We start from the raw sequence: 25,070 nt of genomic DNA on the forward strand, positions 1-25,070 counted from the left end.
TTTTTTATGGCTGAATAATATTCCACTGTGTGTGTACGTATATGTGTGTGTGTGTGTGTGTGTGTGTGTGTGTGTGTGTGTATACATACAGCACATTTTCCTTATCCATTCATCTGTTGATACACATATAGGTTGATTCCATATTTTGGCTGTTGTGAATAGTACTGCAGTAAACATGAGAGTGCAATATCTCTTTGATACACTGATTTCCTTTCTTTTGCATACATATCCAGCAGTGAGATTGGTGGATCATATGATAGTTCTAATTTTAGTTTTTTGAGGAACCTCCATACTGTTTTCCATAGTTGCTGTACTAATTTACATTCCCACTAACATTATGTAAGAGTTCCCTTTTCTCCATATTCTTGCCAGCATCTGTTGTTTTCTTTTTGACAATAGGCATTTTAACTGGGGTGAAATGATATCTCATTGTGTTTTTAAATTTGCATTTCCCTGATGATTAGTGATGTTGAGCATTTTTTTCATACACATGTTGGCAATATGTATGTCGTCTTTTGAGAAATGTCTATTCAGATATTTCCCTACTTTTTAATTGGATTATATGGGTTTTTGTGCTATTGAGTTGTTAGAGTTACTTATATATTCTGGTTATTAATCCTTTGTTGGATGGATAGTTTGCAAATATTTTCTCCCATTTTCTACGTTGTATCTTCATTCTGTTGATTGTTTTCTTTGCTGTGCAGAAGTTTCTTAGTTTGATATAATCCCATTTGTCTGTTTTTGCTTTTGTAGCCTGTGATTTTGAGGTCTTACTCAAAAAATCCTTGCCCAGACCAATGTCCTGAAGTATTTCCTTAGTGTTTTCTTTTAGTAGTTTTATAGTTTCAGGTCTTACATGTAAGTCTTTAATCCATTTTGATTTGATTTTTGTAAATGGTGAGAGAAGTTTAGTTTTATTCTTCTGCATATGGATATCCAGTTTTCCCAGCATCATTGTCCTTTCCTCAATGTATGCTCTTGGCACCTTCGTTGAAAATGAGTTGGCTGTAAATGCATAGATTTATTTCTGGCTTCTCTGTTCTGTTCCATTCAGTCTGTGTGTCTGTATTTATACCAGTACCATGCTGTTTTAGTTATTATAGCTTTGTAATATATTTTGAGTCAGGTAGTGTGATGCCTTTAGCCTTGTTCTTTCTGCTTAAGATTGCTTTGGCTTTTCAGGGTCTTTTGTGGTTCCATACAAATTTTAGGATTGTTTTGTCTATGTCTGTGAAGAATGTCATTGGTATTTTGATAGGGATTGTATTAAATCACTTTGGGTACTATTATCATTTTAACAATATTATTATCATTTTAACAATATTAATTCTTCCAATCCATGAACATGACATGTCTTCCTATTATTTTTTGTGTGTGTCATCTTCAATTTTTCATCAGTGTTTTATAGTTTTCCTTATATAGGTTTTTCACTTCTTTGGTTATATTTACTCCTAGATATTTTATAGCTATTATAAATGGGATTGCTTTCTTGATTTCTTTTAGATTATTTGCTGTTGATGTATAGAAATGCTACTGATTATTGTGTGTTAATATTGTATCTTGCAACTTTACTGAATTTGTTTATCTGTTCTAAAGATTTTTTGGTGGAGTCTTTATGTTTTTCAAAATATAAGATCATGTCATCTGCAAACAAGGATGATTTGACTTTTTTCCTTTCCAGTTTGGATGCCCTTTATTTCTTTCACTTGTCTAATTGCTCTTGCCAAGACTTCCAGTACTATGTTGAATAACAGTGGTGAAAATGGTCATCCTTATATTGTTCCAGATATTAGAGGAAAGGCTTTCAGTTTTTCCCCATGCAGTATATTAGCTGTGGGTTTGTCATAATATGGCCTTTATTGTTTTGAGGTATGTTTTTTCTATACTCAGTTTGTTGAGAGTTTTACCATGAGGGCATGTTGAATTTTGTTGAATGCTTTTTCATTATATATTGAAAAGATTATTTGTTTTTTGTCCATTCTGTTAATGTGATATATTACATTTATTGATTTGCATGTAGTGACCCATTCTTAACATCTCTAGGATTAATTTCACTTGACCATGGTGAATGATCTTTCTAATGTATTGTTGAATTTGGTTTGCTCAATGCTTTATTAAGGATTTTTGTGTTTGTGTTCTCCAAGGATATTGGCCTATAGGTCTCTTTTTTTATTCTTTCCATGTCTGGTTTTGGTATCAGGGTAGTGCTGGCCTCTTAGAATGAGTTTGGAAATAGTCCATCCTCTTCAATTTTTTGGAATAGTTTGAGTAGAATTGACATTAGTTCTTTAAATGTTTGGTAGAATTTGGGGGTGAAGCCTTCAGGTTCTGGGCTTTTCTTTGATGGGAGACTTTTTGTTATTGTTTCAATCTCTTGTTATTGATTCATTTCAGGTTGTCTGTTTCTTCATGGTTGAGTCTTGGTAGGTGATATGTATCCAGGAATTTATTCATTTCTTTTAGGTTTTTCAATTTGTTGGGATATAGTTATTCATAATTGTCTCTAACGATCCCTTGTATTTCTATGGTATTAGTTTTAATGTCTCCTTTTTCCTCTCTGATTTTATTTGGGTCTTCTCTCTCCCTTTTTTTGGTCTAGCTAAAGGTTTGTCAATTTTGTTTATCTTTTGAAAAAAACAACTTTCTGTTTTGTTGATCTTTTGTATTTATTTTAGTCTTAATTTTATTTATTTCTGCTCTTTATTCTTTCTTTCCTTCTACTAACTTTGGGTTCGGTGTGTTCTTTTCTAATTCTTTGAAGTACATCGTTAGGTTGTTTATTTGAAGTCTTTCTACTTTTTTTTAAGCATTTATTGCTGTAAACTTTCCTGTTAGTATTGCTTTTGCTATATCTCATAGGTTTTGTTATGTACTGTTTCCATTTTCATTTGTTTCAAGAACTTTTTAAATTTCCTTCTTAATTTTTTCATTGACCCGCTGGTCATTCTGGAGCATGTTGCTTAATTTCCATGTATTTGTACAGTTTCCAAAGTTCCTCTTGTTACTGAATTTTAGTTTTATTCCATTGTGGTCAGAAAGGGTACTTGTTAACAATAGAAATCATTTTTATGAAATCTGAGATAATTCTTCTAAGACATTTTCTTATTGGCAGCCATAAGGAGAAAAGAGAGGGTGGAGTTTATTAATATGGAGTTAAGAATGATAATTTTGACCTGTTTCAATCCCAGTTTGTAGTTTTGTAATTGTAGGCAAGTTATACTTACCTTCTCTGGTACCCACTTAATTCTGGTATCACTGAATTTGGAAAGTGGTAATGATGATACCTACTTAATAGAGTTTTAAGGATTTTGTGGAGAAAAAATATATGAAGCTCGTAGCACAATGCTTGGCAGATAGAACATGCTCAACAAATGCTAGTTATCTTCCATTTTTATCTCAATTTTCCAGATTTATTTTAATTGTTCAATAATTTATAAATTAGTTATATCACATTAAAGAAAAATGCTGACCCCATTAAAAATATGCTTAAAATAGTGAAAGTTTGTGTATAGTAAGTCAAAATAAACAAATGGTTTTAAGGTCCATAATATATTTGAGTTTAGTTTGCTTTCTTCTAACTTGAGTATGTGTAGCTTAAGCACTTATGCCAAATTTCCTTGCCCCTTTGACCCTTTTTTAATATTAGGATAAAAAGTGAACTAAGCAATCTTTCTGTTTATTCTGATGCCTATACTTTTCTAAGATCATATTTGACCTTAAATATTTCTCTGAATAGATTTTAGTATAGTGGTATTAGTTCCTGTGCTTTGTTTGTACAGCTAAATATATCAAACTCAGCAATTTTGTGTGGGTGTGGCAGGGAGTGGAGAGATTAGTAAATGACTTTTAACTTGTATTCATCAAAATATAACTATATATTTTAGAGAGAAAAAATAGTAGTTATATCTCTTGAGTTCATGAAAACTTGGCTGATTTTTAATAATTAATAAGTTTTCTCTGCCAGTGAGCATTAGATTACTGCTGACTTTTTAGAGTCATAGTACCTTGTGGTAGTTTCTCTACCACAAGGGTTTAAAGGTGTATGCTAGTTTTTTTTTTTTTTTTTTTTGCCTGTCCTGTCCCTAGGAAATCATCCTTACAAATGCTATATGGAGATTACCTCTAGAAGTTCATAAATGACATTAATATATTATAGGGATTGGTCAGTTCCATTGTCTTCTTTTGTCAATCTTGATCGGAGCTTGCCGAGTAAGTCTATAAGCCTGCATGTGCCTGGCAACTGTTACCTAGTGACAGTTTCAGCTGCAGTAGCCATTGGCTGTGCTGTTGATTGGGGCAGGAGGACCGAGTCACCTTTCTGATGGTGAGTTCTTCTGCATCAGCCCAGGATGAGGAGGAGGAGCAGGGCTCGGGCTCAGGTGGAAGCATTGATGCTGAGAGATTGTGAAGAATGTACTGACAGCATCCTTGTAACTGCATCACACAGTAAATCGGACTTCTGAATCAAGCAGCCCAGCCTAGCAGCTGATAAGAGTGAATGTAGGTGAGAAGCATTACCTTATTCCTGTAACAAGAGAACTATTTTGTGATAAGTGAAAGTAGGAATGTACAAGAAGTATCCTATGGCTATTATAAAAGAAGAAGGACTTGCCTGACTTGGTGGTGCAGGAGAAAATAACTTTCAGAAGAATGCTTTCTGTTAAGCTGCTGCATTGTTCCTGGAGGAAATGTTTTTATCACTAGTGAATGTTATTTCTTCAAAAGGTATTACAATAAAGACTCACAAGAGACTCTCTGAAATGCCTTTGCTTTAAAAAAGACTTTGGCAAATGTTAACCTGATATCAGAATGACCTTGGAAGCCTTTTGGATGGATTCTGTCCTGCCAGCCTTTCGGTATTTCAAACTCTAGGTCTGAACTCATCTTGATGCTTTAGAGGTATTTTAAAACAAGACTATGTTGCAACCTACCTAATGCCACCTATATTAATTGAACACCTGCTCAAAATAGAATACAGAAATAGAAGAGGCATTTTCTTAACATATGGCTGCTACATAACTGCAAATATAATAAATAAGGTAAATTTCCATTTTCAGAAAATTTGATTGAAGTAATGATTTAATGTGTTAATCATCTACTGAAAATAGAATAGGTATAACAAATAGAATATGAAGCCTACTAGAAATACCAAAGTAATAAATAATTGGAGTATTTCTGTCAAATAAGCTCAGAGTGTAAAGTTTTTATTATTTTCTAAATTTCATATATATTTGTGTATATTTGTGAGATATGAATATGGTTGCAAAGATGAGATATAACTTCGAGTTATATATTTTATTATGCTCCATTGTAAAGAAGATGGCATATCAAATAATGAAAGTTATTTTCAGTTATGGATGCCAAATTAATAGTAAAAAATATTTCTTTTCATTTTAAAAAGGAAGAAGTATAATTTACATTGCTGTTAGTAGCACCAGTAACTGTAGTGGACTAAAACTGTTTTCTTCTAAATGCTTAAAAATGCATGCAGAATTAAAACTGCAGACGTTTACCATATTTTGTCAGGTGTCAATCCATTAATTTATTGTATATTATCTTCCCTATTGGAAAAATACTTTTTTCTCATCAGAGTTATAGGGCAATCTGGAGTCTGTTTGTTACCCCTATTCTGCTCTATTGTGCCCATAAAGAGATGAGTCTTTTCAAATTAACCTTGATAGATTTGTTTTTCTTAGATTTAAAAAAAAAATGAGAGAGAAATAGATCATAAAGTTAACCCACTAGCATCAAACCCTGAACTGAGCTCAAAGACAGTCTTTGCCACAATGAACTTTTTCTTAGCTTTTCAAGAAAATCTGAGATCTTACCTAAATTCTAACATATAAATGCCTTTTTCATCATAGATGAAACAGAAAGCCTGAGACAATTTAAGACTTTTCCTTTTCTCATTCTTTCTAGTTGATCCCTAAGAAACTACCTCTCTCAAGAGAACAAATGACCCACAGAAGCTTTTCTTCCCTTGGCAATTGATTTTTTTCTTTTTACAGGTTTAATTTTTCTTAGCGTAAGATAATAAATCCATTTTTTCTAGAAGTGCCTTGTGTCTGCAAAACTTCGTTGAGCGCACCAAAGGAAGCTAATCAGTGACCTCTTTTCACCTCCTTTCTAGCTTACCTCTCTCCCTTCCCCCCAAAACTGAGGTGTGTCACTGCTGCACTGAGGCTGATGAAGAGACTTGAGCACTCTCTGGGACTCTCAGCTGTGACAGAAGCACTAGCACTGTCTACCGAAGCAGGTTCTGAAGCACTCATGTGCAGCGTTTAACAGATGCTGGGCAGGGCACCTGCTTGCTGTAGCCAAGACTGCAGGTTTCTTTAATTCCAAGCCATGAATGAATCCAGGTGGACTGAATGGAGGATCCTGAACATGAGCAGTGGCATTTTGAATGTGTCCGAGCGTCACTCCTGCCCACTTGGATTTGGCTACTACAGTGCAGTGGATGTCTGCATCTTCGAGACAGTTGTGATTGTCTTGCTGACATTTCTCATCATTGCTGGGAATTTAACAGTTATCTTTGTCTTTCACTGTGCTCCACTCTTACATCATTATACTACCAGCTATTTTATTCAGACGATGGCATATGCTGACCTTTTCGTTGGAGTTAGCTGCTTGGTTCCTACTCTCTCACTTCTCCACTACTCCACAGGTGTCCACGAGTCACTGACTTGCCAGGTTTTTGGATATATCATCTCAGTTCTAAAAAGTGTTTCCATGGCGTGTCTTGCTTGCATCAGTGTGGATCGCTATCTTGCCATAACCAAGCCTCTTTCCTACAATCAACTGGTCACCCCATGTCGCCTGAGAATTTGCATCATTTTGATCTGGATCTACTCCTGCCTAATTTTCTTGCCTTCCTTTTTTGGCTGGGGGAAACCTGGTTACCATGGTGACATTTTTGAATGGTGTGCCACCTCTTGGCTTACCAGTGCCTATTTTACTGGCTTCATTGTTTGTTTACTTTATGCACCTGCTGCCTTTGTTGTCTGCTTCACTTATTTCCACATTTTCAAAATTTGCCGGCAGCACACCAAAGAGATAAATGACCGAAGGGCTCGATTCCCCAGCCACGAGGTAGATGCTTCCAGGGAGACCGGACACAGCCCTGACCGTCGGTACGCCATGGTTTTGTTTAGGATAACCAGTGTATTTTACATGCTGTGGCTTCCCTATATCATTTACTTTCTTCTAGAAAGCTCCCGTGTCTTGGACAATCCGACACTGTCCTTCCTGACAACCTGGCTTGCTATAAGTAATAGTTTCTGTAACTGTGTAATATACAGCCTCTCCAACAGCGTTTTCCGGCTAGGCCTCCGAAGACTGTCCGAGACAATGTGCACATCTTGTATGTGTGTGAAGGATCAGGAAGCACGAGACCCCAAACCTAGGAAACGGGCTAATTCCTGCTCCATTTGAAGATGACTACAGAGTAAATCAAATGAAATCTGACAGTGGTTTTGGATTAGAGTCTTGATTCATCTGGAAATTTGCCACCATAGAAATATTTACTTGAATAGTTGACTGTGAAGTGAAAAATGAGACTAAAGGTTTCTTTTCTTTTTCTTTGTTCGTGGAAGAAACTGAAGGAAGGAAATGTATAGAGGGTTATTTCATGAGTGTGTGAGTATAATTTTGCAGTAATAGGAAAAATTAAGCAATGAGGTTGAAAAAAAAGTATCTTAAATATTTTGTAGGACATGAGCAAGCCCCTCGGCATCTCTCTGTCTCTCTGTCTGACTGTACTCTCTGTCTCTTTGTCTCTTGTTTTGTCTCTCTCTGTTTTGCTCACTCTTTCTGTTTATGGAAGTTATTACTTATATAAATTGCCTTTTATAGAAAAATGCTACATATTATATATGTGTTAAAGAATAATCTTTTGCATCAAAGTGTACTTTTAAACACACTAATCTGCCATCCATAAGTAATCTCTTCATGGAGGATGTGCAGTAAGCATTGTATTTTATTACTTGCCACGCAACCCTTTTGCTTGTGTTTTTATTATCTTCTCTGTAGCACAAGTTATCTGCTACAAACAAATAGAAACAGTATTTTTGTTTCTCTGGGTAAAATGACATTTGCTTTTTCCCCTTTTCGAAACAGCTTGCTATTCTTTTTTTTTTTTTTTTCTTCTATCTTTCTTTTTCTCAATCTGCATCCTTTGGTACCTTCAGAAGAAGTATCTTAGCTAATGAAAGAATCTACTGTATAAAGCAACCATAATGTTAAATAATTTATTCTTTTCAACAAAGCAATCTGGTAGTCTGTTAAATATTTTTAATGGTTTTTGGAAACATTTTTATCTGGTTCCTTTTAAATTAGTTCATGTGCCTAAAAGTGACGTTTTAATTTTTGTTTTTGTTTTTGTTTTTTTTTTTGCTATAGTAAAGCTTTGTTTTTCTTTAACAAAACCCATGAGTAATTTTAATGCAGATGAAGAGTACTCACCCAGCAGTGAGGTATCAGTCTTAATGTTACTTGGAATGACCTGTTTAAAAAAAAACCAAACAGTAAAACATTAATCTTTCTGTGTTAGGTCTACAATAGCTTACTGCTGTGTCCACTAGTCATTTGTGTGATATGCGTTTGCACATACGATATTTATTACAGCAAAGAAAATGTAAATTATATTATGTGATCTGTGCCTGATGTTTTCTTAGCACAATATATAGATCAATGTTGTTTAAGTTGTCAACATTGGAAAAAGTATATACAAAAACTTATTTTAAGAGAAAAATACTTTTGTGTAATTGTTATTTAGATATTTATACTAGACGAAGCTGCATTTTTAGTGCTGCTGAGAATATAATATACTTTATCAAATACAGGTAAAAGCTGTCAGTATTCTATTTTGTAATGATCTGTTTTCAGATGCAGAGATTAACTTATTTTTTAGTGTGCTAAATGAGGTTGTGTAATAAATTGTCAGGGGTTTAGATATAGCAAAGTGGCATTTGGGGAATTAGTAGTGAAACAGGTATGAGCAGTAAAACAGCTATATCTTACTTTTTTAACCATAAGTTTCCTGCCTGAAAGATATTTTAAAATTTATATCAAACTACTGAGTATTTTTCTTCTCAGCATTTTTGATTTCTTTGTTTTATGAAATGCATTTAACAAAATGTGCCTATGACTCTTCAATTAGAAGCCAACCAACCGTGTTTGCGCACTGGCGGTTTGACTGCAGAAGTCCTTTAGTAGAAATGCTGTCAGTTTACTGAGGTTGTTCTGAACCCCTGTATATTTTTAAACATGTACAAAAGGTTTAAAATAAAGAATAAAATATTCTATATATCAAAATCAGACTTTGCTTCAGTTTAATGAAACACTTCCTCAGAACAGGAGTTTACTTGTTTGGGAATCAAAATATAATTGTTTTACACTCTATAGCTTGAGTTTATATTTATTCTTGTTCCCTGTTTGCTTGACAGTGGCATCATGGGTGAGTTGAAGCGTGCCTCTTAAATTCAGACCAGTTGAAGAAAAACATAAAGTTCAAGGAAACATACCATTGCTAATTTTTCAGGTGTCGTAAATAAAACATTCAACATTGGACATATTATTTGGGAATCAGATTTTGATTTCTTTAGTTTAGGGTATAAGTGTAGTTAGAAAAGACCCAGTAGGTCCTGTGTACAGAAATCGTGAGGCCATACTATTGCATTTTCCTCCTCTGGCTTTTTCTCATAATTATGTGCCAGGCTCAGTGCTAAGTTTTACATGTGTTGTAACATTTAATCCTCACTGCAACCTTTTGAGATAGTTCTGTTAACGTTCCCACTTCAGAGACGAAGAAACTAAAGAAAAGTCATTTATCCAGAGTCACTCAACGGTCAGTGGCAGAGGTTGCTGCACACTCAGTAGGCCTCGAGCCAAACCTGGACCCTTCACCAGTATGCTGCACTGTTTTCTCTTCATAAGCCTTCAAACCTTTTGCCCTTGCACATTCTCCCTACAAAAATTTCTCTGAGTTTTATTTCTGTTTTCTTGCCCCAAGTCTTTTCCTTCAGTTCTTTTCTTACGATATCTTTTTCTTTGGTCTTAATGTTTCTTGTATTAAAACAGCAATCTGATAAGCTCAAACTACCAGTTTAGCTTATAATCAAACTGAAACTCTTGATATTACTTTTGTTCATTTTTGTTGTTTTCCTTGAATAGCTTTTTCAAATCTCTATGAATTTCTTTTTGAAAAAAAATTTTTTTTGAAGGGGAAGGGTGGAAAGGAAAGGCTTTGTCATAGGCTGAGTGAGACAAGTGCTAGGATTGGCTTCTTCATTTACTGCAGTGTTCCATGTGCACCTCTAAGGCAAGCCCCTTAACTTCCTTTTGACATATTTTAATGTGTTTATAAAATAAGGTAATACTTATTTCCAAACTACTCTGTCTTTTTTAGGTTAATGTGTTTTAAGAATAGGAAGCATAATTATTATTCCCATCATATTCTATGGTAAATATCCAGTTTTGTTATAAATGATAGCCAAAAAATAAAATAATGCTCTATGCTTTTATTATATTTTAGCATTCTATTATTTGTATAGTTGTTTCTAAAGTTATTGAGTATTGGAAGTCTTTTAATTTACTAATGTATGAAACCTGGGCTGAAATCCAGGCCCTCATAAGCTGCTTGGCCTTAGGTAAGATACTGAATGTTCCAAATCCTTAGTTTTGGCATTGACAAAAAAAAAAAAAAGGAGCCAGAGACTTGTACCTCCCTGTTCAGCTGGATTTGAGGACTAAATGGGATTTTGTAGGGTAAGTGCCCAGCACAGCTCCTGACACATCGAAAGTGGTCAGAATGTGGTGGCAGCTGTTTTATTATCTTCGTGGGTGCCATGTTTATTACCATCACAATTTAAATGTCACTAATCCCATTCAAACAGAATTAATTCATTGCACATTAGGTTTTTCTAAGATAGCATATTTTTCTCCCAAATCTGTCTAAACTTAAATTTTGAGTTAAACTCAGATATTTTAAATATAGAAAAGTTTTATAATTTCTGAAAGCTCATTTCCCAGGAATAATTATTCATGAAGACATCATTTGAGATTAAAGATATCTAGCAAAAAGATGTTGAGATGAGACAGTCAGGGATGATTCCAAGATTAACCTGCCTCCTTACTTTATTATATTAAATGTGCCTAAACATTTTTTTCTCATTAAGGTGGCAGTACTAGGAAAGGATGACCATGAATGTCTTATCATTAGTCTTTGCATTTTAATTTTCTTCATTTATTAAAATGGAATTTGAGCTATTTTATCATATACTATTTATTATATAGAAGAAAGATTGATTAATAAGCTAATTTGCTCTACAGATACCATTAATTACATCAGTTTAAAAATAAATGAAGTTGTTGTCTTAAAGGACTTTCCTCTGGCCCTTCTCACCCTGGAAGTTAATCATTAGATGTGAAAAAGGTACAATTATGTAATAAGCAGGTAAAAAAGATTAAAATGTGTGGAATCTGCTAGTGTAACATTCTGAGCGTAGCATCACCTGTGTTCAGATAGGGCCATTTTGGTGCACAGGAGCATGTGTTAGTGAGTTAATGCTATATTCTAATCTGTAGGTTCCAACAGATGCTTTTTTCTCTGAACAAAACTTTATTTTAGGATTAAGAAGGATATGTAGAAAATGGCATATTCTATAACCAAATGTATAGATATTGAGGAAAACAGAATGGCTAGAAAAGAAAAATTCCCTTTTTAATATTTCTTATGAAAGATTGATTCAGTGCTAGTTTTACTCTATAATTTAAAATATATAGCACTTTCAACAGTAAAAGTGGTTGTCTTTTAAAATTTTAAAAGTGATGTAATAGAATTGTTTTGTTACTACTGTTTAAGATTTTTTTTTTTTTTGCAATTAGCATTTGTTTCTTTCATAATCAGGAAAAGAATGTTAATGTTTTACTAAGAAGAATGCCGAATATTTTAAAAAATATTTTGACATTTCACAAAACAGCTTATGTTGATACTACAAGTAACAATATCTAACAATGTTCCAGTGCCATCTTATAAAGATAGTATTCATAGAGTTGTCTGACTACTGTAATATTTGTTATTTCAGGTAGATTTTTCAGAGAAACTTGATGACCTTCCCGCATTATTAGATGTTCTTGACTTGTTTTTGTTTTAACATGAATGGTTTCAAATGTTACTTGGTAAATCTGAAATGGATCTCATTCACTGTGGGATTTTTAAATGCACCATGGTTGGCACCTTACAGTATTTTTCACATCTTTAAACAACAAAAGGGTGGTCCTGTGTTGGGACATTGGCTCCAGCTGGCATGTTACCCGCATTTCCTAGATTGGCAGGATTCTGCTTTCAGTGCCCCACCTCCAAAGACCGTATTTATAACTGTTTTATGGTAACTTTCATTCTGTTTTTATGTATGATTCCCTACAAAGGTGAAGAAAATCACAGTAATAACTTTGTCAGGAGTCTGTTATGTCTGATAAATATTTAACATGCAAGGCACACGTGGTATCAGTACTTTCACTGTAGTAAGTGGAGCCAAATTAGTTTTTGAGATTCTATAATTCTCAAATTTTTAAATGATAAATATCAAGAAACCTAGTGCATAATGGTGGAATTCCTTGAATGGAAATATTTGCTAAGATTCTAAACTTCTAAAAGTAATACTTTATACAAGAGCAAGAGAAATATCTATCATTGACTTAAGAAATTTGACCTCAGTTTTATTTTATGTTTTCTGCTTAAACAAGTATAAATAAAGTTGATACCAGTTAAAAATGCTCAAATATACTTTATAAATTCAAGGTGATAGCATTATTTTAATTATGAGGCACAAAAAAATACAGTAAAAACTTGAATAGCCTGTTTTTTAAAATTCAAAATTTATTTTCGAATGAAATGCAGAGTATAGCAAAACATGAACAGTAACTTTGTCTGAGATTATGCCTGACACAAAGAAGTGTTCGTGTTTATACTCTATATAAAATACAATTTTGAGACATTTACTTATGTTCCTAATAGAGTTTGAGGTTTAAAATAAGTATTACTAGATGATGCATTTTATTCTAATAGCCTCTTCACAGTTATTCCATGTACTTTTAAAAGGAATTTTTAAATTAAAAATGCTAAATTGGTAAGAATAGATTTGGAAAGGATTAAATGAGAATTTGGAAAGGAGCAGGTAAAAAAATTCCTGAAAATCCTAGTTTTAGTATAAAAAGCTAAATTATATTTGGATTTTTCTTACATCTATTATTTTGGCAAAGAAAGATGATTCAAAATGCTGTTTTTAGAATTGTTTGAAGTTATCAATTTCAAAATAGAGCATAGTATCTTGTATGTAAGAAACAACTTCAGTATAATTTATATCTTGTTTTTTGTGAAATGTTCTTGCTATAGATTAGATTTTGAAATATAATTTATATTGTAATAGTGCAAATATATACGCACTCAAGTTTTTGCTCTCTTAGAATAGATTTTGAAGAAAAACTTGATATACCCCAAATTAGTTTTATATAATAAATTAAGTTTCCCCAAGGCAATTTTTTAAAACTTATAACATGTCCAAGATTGTAAAACTTTACTTGATTTTTAGGTATATTTATTTGGGAATAAATCTGGAAAAGTATATTTCGAAAATTCACATTTAGGCCAGGTGTGGTGGCTCACGTTTGTAATCCTAGCACTCTGGGAGGTAGAGGTGGGAGGATTACTTGAGCTCAGGAGTTCGAGACCAGCCTGAGCAAGAGCGAGACCCCATCTCTACTAAAAATAGAACAAATTAGCCAGGTGTGGTGGCATTCACCTGTAGTCCCAGCTACTCGGGAGGCTGAGGCAAGAGGATCGCTTGTGCCCAGGAGTTTGAGGTTCCTGTGAGCTAGGCTGATGCCATGGCACTGTAGTCTGGGCAACAGAGTGAGACTGTCTCCAAAAAAAAAAAAAAGAAAAGCAAGTTCATATTTAGAGGGCAGTATTACTAAATGGGTCTTGTGATGGCTTCTTATTTCAGTCATCAACTTCCTCTATGAGCCCTCCTTTCTCTGTTTTTGAATGTGATTTAACATTTATAATTGAACAAAATATTGAAATTTATTAGAGGACTTCATCTTGATTTACTTTTATTTATTTTGAAGTCCAGTACATCCAGTGGTAGCATGGGGGCAAATAAATGTGTGTGTGTGTGTGTGTGTGTGTGTTTGTGTTTGTGTTATAATGCTTTTACTTGTACCCAAGCTACAAAGATGGGAGGAACCCCCTATTCTCAATTTTCAATTGTTGTAAGGTATTTAATTACTTTTACCATAGTTAGAGGTACACATTTTTTTTTTTTTTGAGACAGCGTCTGGCTCTGTTGCCCTGGCTAGAGTGCCGTGGCGTCAGCCTAGCTCCCAGCAACCTCAAACACCTCAGCTCAAGCAATCCTCCTGCCTCAGCCTCCCGAGTAGCTGGGACTACAGGCATGCGCCACCATGCCTGGCTGATCTTTTCTATATATATATTTTTAGTTGTCCAGATAATTTCTTTCTATTTTTAGTAGAGACGGGGTCTCACTCTTGCTCAGGCTGATCTCGAACTCCTGACCTTGAGCGATCCACCCACCTCGGCCTCCCAGAGTGCTAGGATTACAGGCGTGAGCCACCGCACCCGGCCAAAGTACGCATTTTTTAAAGAAAACATATTAAGGTTTAAAGTAACGTTCTTGGGTGGGATTAACCATATCTCAATTTTGGAATAGTAATATGGGATATATTCAAGTGTCTCACTATACCATGAGGAAAATGGAGACAGGTCCCTGCTCTTTTCATCAAGTGTGAGGGTTAAGAAATTACTGTAAATTGAAATTTGAGAAAGCTTAAAATGCTTTTAAACATGTGTAATGCCCTTGACATTATGAATTAGGTGTATTCTAAAAGCTTTGTGAGTAAACACTATGTCATTTAACATACAGAACTCTGAGATAAAATTTTTTAAGTGTCCCTAACGAGATCATATCATTAGAAAAGGATACTGCTGACCGTATGTCTTATGTAGCAGTAGTATTGCCTCTAAAAGGTTCATGAATAGTGTACTTATGGATGGCTGGTGGTAAAGTGACCCTACCTTTCTTTCTTTTCTTTTCTTTTTTTTATTTCAGCATATTATGGGGGTACAGATGTTTAGGTTACGTATGTTGCCCTTGCCCCCCCCCCCAAGTCCGAGTTTCAAATATGTCCATCCTTCCGGTGGTGTGCATTGCACTCTTTGTGTATCCAAATACTCGTCTCCTCCTCCCCCATCCCCCCTCCCGCCTGCCCGACATCCAATAGATGTTGTCCTGATATGTGCTTTTATGTGTTGATTAGTTAATACCAATTTGATGGTGAGTACAAATGGAACCCGTTCTTTTGCTCTTGTGGTGCCCCACTTTGGATAATGGGCTCAAGTTTAATCCAGGAGAGATTATGAACATTTTTAATGAGATTTATTATCAGCCCTGATTAGTGTTTTAATATTTCTTAAAACAGTTTCTTGTTTATAGAGGATAATTTATCTGTCCTTTAGAAAACAGGGCAGTCATCTGAATATATTAAGAGATATGAAGACTGAATTCAATAGTATTTGCTGTGTATTTAAAAAACTATGGTCTTAATTATGAAGAATTGTCAAAATCACATTATTTTCATATAAACTACTTTTAGAAAGTAATCATGTCATAGTCATGCACTTTATGTTCTGAAATTTCTTTGCAACGGATTTACAATGTTGTGGAAGTCATCATATGTTGTATTTTTCTCAAGCATCATGATGGAAAAAGTTTTGATAATTCTTGCTACAGTGCTTTATATATATTTGTGTGTAATAAATAAAATATCACTCAGGGAATCAAAGATTAATCTGAATTAGTAATGTTCCAAATAAAACCGTTTTAACATGTAATTTAGTTTTATTTCAGTGAACTAATACAGTTACAGAAAATATTAAGGGAATTCAAATAAGGTAAACACAAGGTTGCCTTGTAAGTGTCCTTAGATGAAACCTTTTCTTAAATAGTTTCTAGTATGTGTATGAACTGAACATCAATAAATTTCATCGAGTTACTTGAAAAGTTTATTCTCTTAAATATTTAAAATTTTCACAATTTTATAGCTACTAAATTTATGCTACTTATTTGAAGAGTTTGCAAGACATTGCAAAATCCAAATTCAGATTTTAATTTGAATTAACTAGATACTTTTGCATTCTAAATCAAAAATTTAGGATGATAAATATTTATTGATTGTGTTGTGTGCAGGGCATAAATTGTGGTTCTGTAATAGTCCCAGTAATAGTCTTCACCTGTTAAGGTGAAGAATAATTTATTGAATTGTGAGAAGAAAGATTTATCTAATTTCTAGAATTTGAGGGAGGGATTGCAGAAAAGTCCTAGGAACAATGCAATAGGTTGAAGAGTTAGAGGGCTCAATGCATTTAAAAATATGAGTTGACCTCAATATTTAGCCATGTGTTTGTATGCTATAGTTCTAGAGAAACCTTGGGATATTTGAGAAGTTATTAAAGTGAAAAGAGATGAAATATTTATTGTTCAAAATAGTAAAAAAGAGCTATGGGGAGAAAGACACAGTATCTTTGGGATACAGTATATGAAAAAGAAAATATCCTTTATGTGGATTAAATCTGATTAGAGGAAAATTACTACCTTAGGTATAAATTATAAGCTTTGAAATTAGGACAAGAATATTAACATGGGTAGAAGTAGCAAAAGGTACACATGGAACACATTCTACCAACTTAGGCATCTTCCTAGGTTGCTTCTTTTAGAGTTGTTTTCCCTAATATTCGTCACCTGATTATAGGTGATTATCAGTATATGAAGTCTTTTATAACAGGCAGGTTTTAAGTTCTCTGTTAATCATATGATATGAACCTGGTCATTTTTAAATAATAGAATCACTCCTTCATTCATTTAAATATTTATTCAGTTTTTACTGTGTGCCAGGGACTATACCAAATTCTATGTAAGATAATGAGATTTCTAAGTAAAATAGATTTTCAGTCTCCCAAGAGCATATAGACTACTAGGGGATATATGGAGTATATACAGATAACTATAGGATAAGACAGGAGTTGAGAATTTGCAGTAAATAAATAAATAAAATTTGAATAAAATTTTATTGGACCATAGCCATGCCCATTATGTATTGCGCATGGCTGCTTTCATACCACAATTGTGGAATTAAGTTGTTGTGATGGAGATTTTATGTCCTGCAAAGACTAAAGTATTTACTATCTGGCCCATTACAGAAAAAAAATTTGCTAACCCCAGATATAAGGCATTATAATGCCCATTGTGTGGTACTCACGATTGAACGTTGTGCTTTTATAATTGCTAAAGGATTTTATAACAAGGAGTGATTACTGATTTCAGTCCGATTCATTCAGACATCAGGAAAATGTCTAGCATGTGGGTAAAAATCCAGACATTGATTCTTCCTCTGTGATTACAGTGGTTTGTCAACTGAATACTTCTCTCTAATGAAACACAGATCTCCTCTTTCTAATTAGTTCTTACCTTATAAAGTTAATCTACATACTGATTTTTAGATCATTTTCCTATTTGGGTAAAGTTCTTTGCATATAAACTTAATTTCTAGTCTCTTTATTCAATTATTAATACAGCATAATCATATATTATTTTACCTTTAAGTATGGAGTGACTAATAATTAACATTGGGTGTAATCTTCAAACATCAGAAGCATTTGTTAAACTTCTCATAAATAAATGATAATCTTATAGTGTGAAAGAGTTACTTATAAATAAGCAGGACTGTTTTGTAGTACTTTAATCAGCAGTAATACAGGAAACTAAAGAACAGAAGATCTAGCTAGATAAGAGCCATATTTGTAAGCAACTCTAAAATGTATATGACTTAAGAGAATTTATAATTTTGCATTGATGTATGACATTAGTAGGCGCTTGGTAATTTATCAGTTAGGAAATAACTTGATATAGTCATACTCATGGCTAAGGTTTATTATAGCACTAGGAATTTTATGGTTTTTGATATTGTCAACTAATGGATGAAAATACAAAGAAATTTCAAGTGAGCTACAATTTCTATTTATACAAAATTAAGCAGTTTAAAAAATCTTGGTGATTCAGATAATCACAGGTATTTGTTAATTATTAATATATGCCTTGGTCAGTACTATTGTTTTAAACTAATCTGTAAGAAAGTTTTGGTTTTCTTCAAGTTTAGTAAATGGGTGAGAAAAGGAATAAATGATCTTGAAATTTATCTTGAAGATATACTTCCTTTGCTCCATTAGAATAAAAGCAAACACTATATAGTTGTCTCTCATTATCCATGGGGGTTCATTCCAGGATACCCCATGGGTATCAAAATGCACAGATGCTCAAGTCCCTTATATAAAATGGTGTAGTATTTGCATATAACCTACATATATCCTCTTGTATACTTTAAATCATCTCTAGATTATTTGTAATACCTAATACAGTGTAAATGCTATGTAAATAGTTGTGAGTATACTGTATTGTTTAGGTAATGAAAGAAATAAAAGTCTACACATGTTCAGTACATACATAACTATCCCTTTTTTAAAAAAACTATTTTCAAGCCATGGTTGGTTGAATCAACAGATGCAAAACCCACGGATATGGAGGGCTGACTGTATCTGCTTTTATGTTCAAGTCACTGAGATAGTAGAGTCTTCATTTGAACCCATGCTGTCTGGGTGAGCTCCTTAATGATGTTTGTCATATGTTGTCCCTAGACAAATGAGTAGGGTAATTTCATGTAAAACTGTATATAAAAAGATAGTAAATGGTCATGTTTCTATTAATTTTATTTTAAATGAATGATATCAGAGAATCATTAGGCCCTTCTACCTTTTCAGAACAGTTAATGGGCTGGAGGGTCTTAAGAGAAGACCTCAAGGATTTCTTACAGAGATAATTGAGTGGTAAGATATTGTCTCCACTTCTTCATATGCCCAACAACTTGCCCTTCCATAATGAACACCTTTTAATTTCTGACAACTCTGTAAAAGAATGAATTATAGCGAATCACTATAAATTTAGCTCTAAATTCTGCTTTTCCTAATCCTCCTTTTCACATAACTAATGTCCTCTTTTTCCTACTCAATCAAGATTTATTTTAGTTGCTTTTATTTTTAATTTTTAAAGAAATATTGCTCCCGAAGGAAATTTAGTGAATGTTCAGAAGGATAAGAAAGAGAATAAGTTATGCGTATTTCCTTACCCAGATATAATTAGGTGTGATAACGACTCTTGATGCTGGTTTTCTTTTCTTCCATTCTCCTCTCCTCCATGGATTAGGACTTTTCTTAAACATTTTTCCATTTTGTTGCATACTCTATGCAAACATTTTTATAAAGAAAGCTTTATCCATATTTAGTTTTTTTTTTTACAATTTTTAAGAAAAAGAAATAGTGAGTCAAACTGTGTGAAGATATTTTAAGATTATTTATACATATTGCCAACTTGTTTTCCAAAAGGAGCGAGTTTATTGTCACACCAATAATGTATCAAACTATGGTGTTTCACTGCAAATTTGTTAGCAACAATTCTACATTATTATAAGAAATAAATTAAGGGAATTGATTTTTCACTTTATCCCCTCCAAACTCCTATAAGAGATTTGTTTGTTCTTTGTGTTTTTTTTCTTCCCTGCAATAAATTCTTTTTTTAAAAAGTTGAAGATATATTAACTAGCATGATCTGCTGAGCCTCTTTTAAATCAAATTGCCCCAAATTCTTTATTTCAAAAGTTTTTGAGCTCAGACCATTTTCTCGCATTTATTAGCTCACCATTTCCTCTGCTGCTGCTTTGTTGTTTAAGGCTACATATTAGTTTAAGGACATTGAATTCTGTCAGTTCTGTTCTCCCATTATCAGTGCTGTCTTCAGCATTGCCTATTTCATTATACCTTGTGTGTGCCACACAACCACCTATGTACTGGGGTTTGAGAAAGGCTTAGAAAATTTTTTGCATTGTATTCTGGCCTTTCAAGGTAGGGGAGGATATTTTCCTAAGGAAATAATTTTGAGGCCTGTGTCCTTGGAGAGTCAAGATTTCGGCTGTTAAGGGCCGAGGACCCCAGGCCCGGTTTTGATACTTAGGATTTCCCTAACCTGCAGACCACGGGTTTACTTCCCACAGTGGTCGAGCTGTGGCAGATGAGCGAGTGGTTGTCACTGTGGAGAAGTCACACCTGGTGTGGATGTCAAGGGAGCAGGCATGCTTGCACTTTTTCTTGTTAGATCTTTTACATCTCTGGTTCCTTAGAGTGCTTTGTATTAATATGTAGTGACTACTTGATTATTTGTTGATTTGAGTGCACAGTGCTCTGTATGTAGTAAGTCATTTATTTATTGAGCTGAATTACATTTAATTCTCGGGATTAACAGTATTTTCTGGGTCTCTTCCCAGTAGTCCTTTTCCCTCCAATTCAGGCAAGGGTGTAGTTGGATTGAAGATGACTTTAAGATTCTTTTCCCCGCTGCCCTTCTGTTATTGACTAAATGAAGAAGCCATGAGAAAGAGTATTTTAGGAGAGTTGAAAGATTAATATAGCTAGAATTTAATATAGCTGTCCATTTTAATTGAATTTTTCCTTCCAAAATCCACATTCTGTGGACTTATAGGTTATTTTTATTTTCTTTCAGCATATTATGGGGGTACAAATGTTTAGGTTACGTATGTTGCCCTTGCCCTCCCCTCCCGCCAGAGTCAGAGCTTCAAGTGTGTTCATCCCTTAGATGGTGTGCATCGCACTCATTATGTTTGTATATACCCATCCTCTCCTCCCCCCCCACCTGCCCAACACCTGGTAAATGTTATTCCTGTATGTGCACTTAGGTGTTGATCAGTGAAACCAATTTGCTGGTGAGTACATGTGGTGTTTATTTTTGCATTCTTGGGATACTTCACTTAGTAGAATGTGTTCCAGCTCTATCCAGGAAAATACAAGAGGTGCTAGATCACCGTGGTTTCTTATAGCTGAATAGTACTCCATGGTATACATATACCACATTTTATTAATCCACTCATGTATTGATGGGCACTTGGGTTGTTTCCGCATCTTTGCAGTTGTGAATTGTGCTGCTATAGGTTATTCCTGAATATGTATCTTAAAGGAGGGTGAATACACTTTGGGATAGCTCTGGTTTTTAGATAATTTTTATTTATATGTATCTGAAATGAATGTCTTTCAGACTTTTTCTCACTGTGGTTATATAGGAGAAATTAAAATTTCTATTTTCCCCAAGAACCTTCTGTATACCTTAGTAGAATCATTGTTTCTATCAAGTGTTCTCTTAGTCTTGAACAATTCTAATAAAATATGATTTTGAACCTCATCACCAGCTTTTCCCAGAATGTGCTCCAACGTATACTCCTTTAAGTGGTGCTCAGAGCTGAATAAAATGTGCTGTGTGTGACATGACCAGAACAAATGAGAGTGAGAGTATATACTATTCTGCTATTTATTTAGCCCAGAAATATATTAGATATCTTTGGTAGTTATATTTTAGCCTTTAACATATTGAGTTTATTTTCAGTAAGCCCATATGTCTTTTTCACACCTGCTTAATTATATGTTCCTTCTCCCTATATGCACAATGGTTTGCTTTTTTAAAACACAATTTTACATTTTATCTTTATATCCTTTAAACTTCATCTTGTTAGTGTTGGCTCAGTCCCAGCAGTTCTGAAACTTTGTACCATTTCTAATATGTTCATTAAACTTTTGACATCTGCAAATATGATAAATGTATCTTAATTTTTAAATCCAGATAATTGATTTAAAAAAATTAAACAATCTTAAACCCTATTTTTGTCAGGGGTTCTCAAGACCATCCCCTGGTATGGTGATTTGTTTGAAAGGCTCATAACATTTATTACATAGTCATAACTATATGATAGATTTATTACGGCAAAAGGATATAAAGCAAAATTAGGAAAGGGAACCAGGTGGAAGCTTTTAAGGGTCTTCTCCAGGTAGAGTCATACAGTACATGCTCAATCCCTTCAGCAACAAGTTGTGATGACACATATGAAGTGTTGGGTACCAGTGGAGCTCGTTAGAGACTCAGCACCCAAGGTTTTTATTGGGGATTGGTCACGCAGGTATCCTCTGCCTAGCACCTACCAAAATTCCAGATTCCCAAAAGTAAAGCAGGTATTTAGCATAACCATTTGGTTTGCACAGTCTAGGCACAGTCTAGGCACAGTGAGCCATCCTTTTCTTTTGGGGGGTTAAAGTATCAGTGTAGGGAACTGTTTATTGGCCAAGTTCCCAGAAGCCAGCTAACGGCCAAAGTTGCTAAGGATAGGCAATCTCAGGCCTGCTGTATTAATTCTTTTCTACACATTATTGTGTTATGTTGACATTTCCTAGAATAAATGTTTTATAATGTGTTTTCAGATATTGGTGGTGTACAATTTCCATGTACATACCAGGGGGAGTCATTCAGTTCTCTTTAGGCTCATAGAAATGACTTTGAATGAAGGCCTATTTGATGAGATTAGACCTGTTATTTTTATAGCAGCAGACTTTTCATTTGTAATACACCTTACCTTACTACTTGGGTTCATTTCTTCTAAACAATAGTTTTAGTTATATCCCTTTGCTGAGAATGCTTAACATTTGCCTCTCTTTTTTCCTCAGGATCACTAATTGCCAAATATTTACTAAATTATAAAGATGCTATGCAATTTATAGAACCTAGTTTTCCTCTAATGTTTGTTATTATTTTAACCATGTTTATGATTTTGCAGCATTGAGGGGAGAATTAACAAAAAAACTCACGATTTAGAAAATGAAACCAATTAAATCTTCATAAATTTCATGTATTGTAATGTTTTATTTAAGTTGTTGCTAAAAGATGCTGCTTATTTTATAACACTTAATTTGATGTAATCCAAATAGATATTTTGGACTAGAGTAGAGCATATTATTTTCTAAGCTTATACTATGTATTGAGTTATAAATTTTTAAAAGGCCAAGAAGCAAATCTTTAAGTCCTCTGTTTATTCACTTAGCAAGTCAAAGTATGATTTAATATGATTATTTGATAGCATTTACTATGAGAAATTTTACCATTTGTATTTCATAACTAGCCTTAAAATATAGAAAGATTTTAATGCCTATATCTTTAGCATTTAGGACATATTGGGCAGAGACATTATCAAGAATGCCTTTTAGTTGAGATTTTTAAAATGAAAGATAATGACTTTGGGGTTTTTATTTAAGTGCAGTTCTGCCCAAGGACAAATGAATGAATGGATGACTTTTCAAAATGATCCTTACAGAGTTACAATTTTGTGATGCTCTCTCCATTCCTAATTCATTGTTCTTTTTAAATATTTCCACAGAAAGCCCACGTACTCTCAGGGATTAAACTATTATCCTTTTGCCAAGTATTCTAAAATAGAGCCCTCCAAATCTGGCCTTGTACCTTTTCTCCTGTCACATGTACCTAGGTGCCTTCAGCCTTCTTATTCCATAATTCTCATAAAAATTGAATCCCAAACAATTACAAAGGGAGATCATTATTATCAAATTATTCCTTAAACTGATGATCTCTTTTTGTTTTGTTTTCTTAGTGTCATTGGTAACAATATCTTCCTGGATTTCCAACATACAGCCCTGTTTGTTTAATAAATGTTTATTTAAAAAAGACTATCGAGACTGTTTCTTTTTCCTTACTCCCTGTTTCATTCAGAGTCCAATTTGTACAATTCTTTCTTCACTGTCATTTAAGACACTTTCTTTCAGTGACAGATCACTTTCTTTTCTTTTCTTCCATAGAAAGATCATATTCTTTTCTTTCAGTCTTCATGTATAGTTTTATTATATTCTTTATGTGCTTTGAATCATAGGAACTTTAGGTTAACTGATAACTTATGGATACAGCTTGCTACCCAAAGAGTCCTTTCATAACTAGTAAGGTGGTCTCTTCAGTAGTGAGCAAACTCTATGACTTAGAAGATGCTTCCTAATTGTGAGCAAAAATCTTCTTCCTGGAAGTGTCCACCATTTGATCCTGTGTCATATTTCTGGAGAAGCATAGAAATGGGTCTTCCTTTTTGATATAGATCTTCTGGTATATGAAAACTACTGTTATGTCTTCCTTCTCAGATTAAATATCTTTATTTCTTCAACACTTCGCTCATTCATTCAATTAGCAAATATTTTTTGAGCACCGAAAGGTACAAGTCACTGTTTAGATTCTCCATGTACTTTGGTTTACAAATCTCTCATCATTTTGATTACCTTCCACTACTATAACATGCATGGCCTTTGGCACTTTTCAAATTCCTGTAATGACAAAATTCCGACCTGCTGATGTCCTCTGTATACACAGGAAGGTAGGAGCTTCTTCAGTTATGTGTGAGGTGGAGATATTTTGAACTACCATATCAACAAGGCCACAATTTTAAAAGAAGACACAAAAATTTAGACCTTTGGGGGTTACTTTTGGATTCAGACACAGTATTCTCTGGCCCGGTGTGCTCTTACAGTGGAGCTAGTAGTGGCCCTGTCTGGATGGTGTGCTTCCCTTAGTTCAGCCCGGGTGTACTTAGTTGTTTCAACAGCAGATCACCCTAGCTTTGTAGTAGTGAACTTTTAAAGGTCTGTTGTATATAAACTATTCATCTGCTAGGTCTTACATATTCTGAACTTGGAAAATCAATTTATTGAACCTACTTGCTTGGCAGTTATCTCCCACTTACTCTGCCCTTTCTTCTAATTTTATGTGATCTTTTTGAATCTGGTTATAGACTTGGAAAGCTAACCTTCTCTGTTGTCCTTCAAGTCAGCAGTAGTGATGTAGACAGAAGAGTACCTAGGTAGAATTTAGCAAAAAGCTTTCTTATAAATTAATTTTGCTTTATTTTACAAACATTTTTTAATTTAATTTTTTTGAGGAAAACTCTCACTGTCACTCACACTGGAGTGTAGTGGCATGATCATAGCTCACTGCAGCCTCGAAATCCTGGGCTCAAGCAATCCTCCTGCTTTAGCCTCCTGAGTAGCTGGGATTATA

General features: G+C 34.0%; 2 protein-coding genes across 2 annotated transcripts in view; both read left to right on the plus strand.

Annotated features, from left to right (window-relative positions):
- LOC105821147 (rab GTPase-activating protein 1-like) overlaps window positions 1-25,070 on the plus strand; it is a 592,862-nt gene that overhangs the window by 138,239 nt on the left and 429,553 nt on the right. The gene's annotated exons all lie outside the window — the stretch shown is intronic.
- On the plus strand, window positions 6,319-7,766 carry GPR52 (G protein-coupled receptor 52). Its single transcript, XM_012657791.1, has one exon. The coding sequence runs from the start codon at window positions 6,349-6,351 to the stop codon at window positions 7,432-7,434; it is 1,086 nt and encodes a 361-aa protein (XP_012513245.1). The 5' UTR covers window positions 6,319-6,348; the 3' UTR covers window positions 7,435-7,766.

Source organism: Propithecus coquereli, unplaced genomic scaffold (genome assembly GCF_000956105.1).
Source record: "Propithecus coquereli isolate 6110/MARCELLA unplaced genomic scaffold, Pcoq_1.0 Scaffold56, whole genome shotgun sequence".
NCBI lineage: Eukaryota > Metazoa > Chordata > Mammalia > Primates > Indriidae > Propithecus > Propithecus coquereli.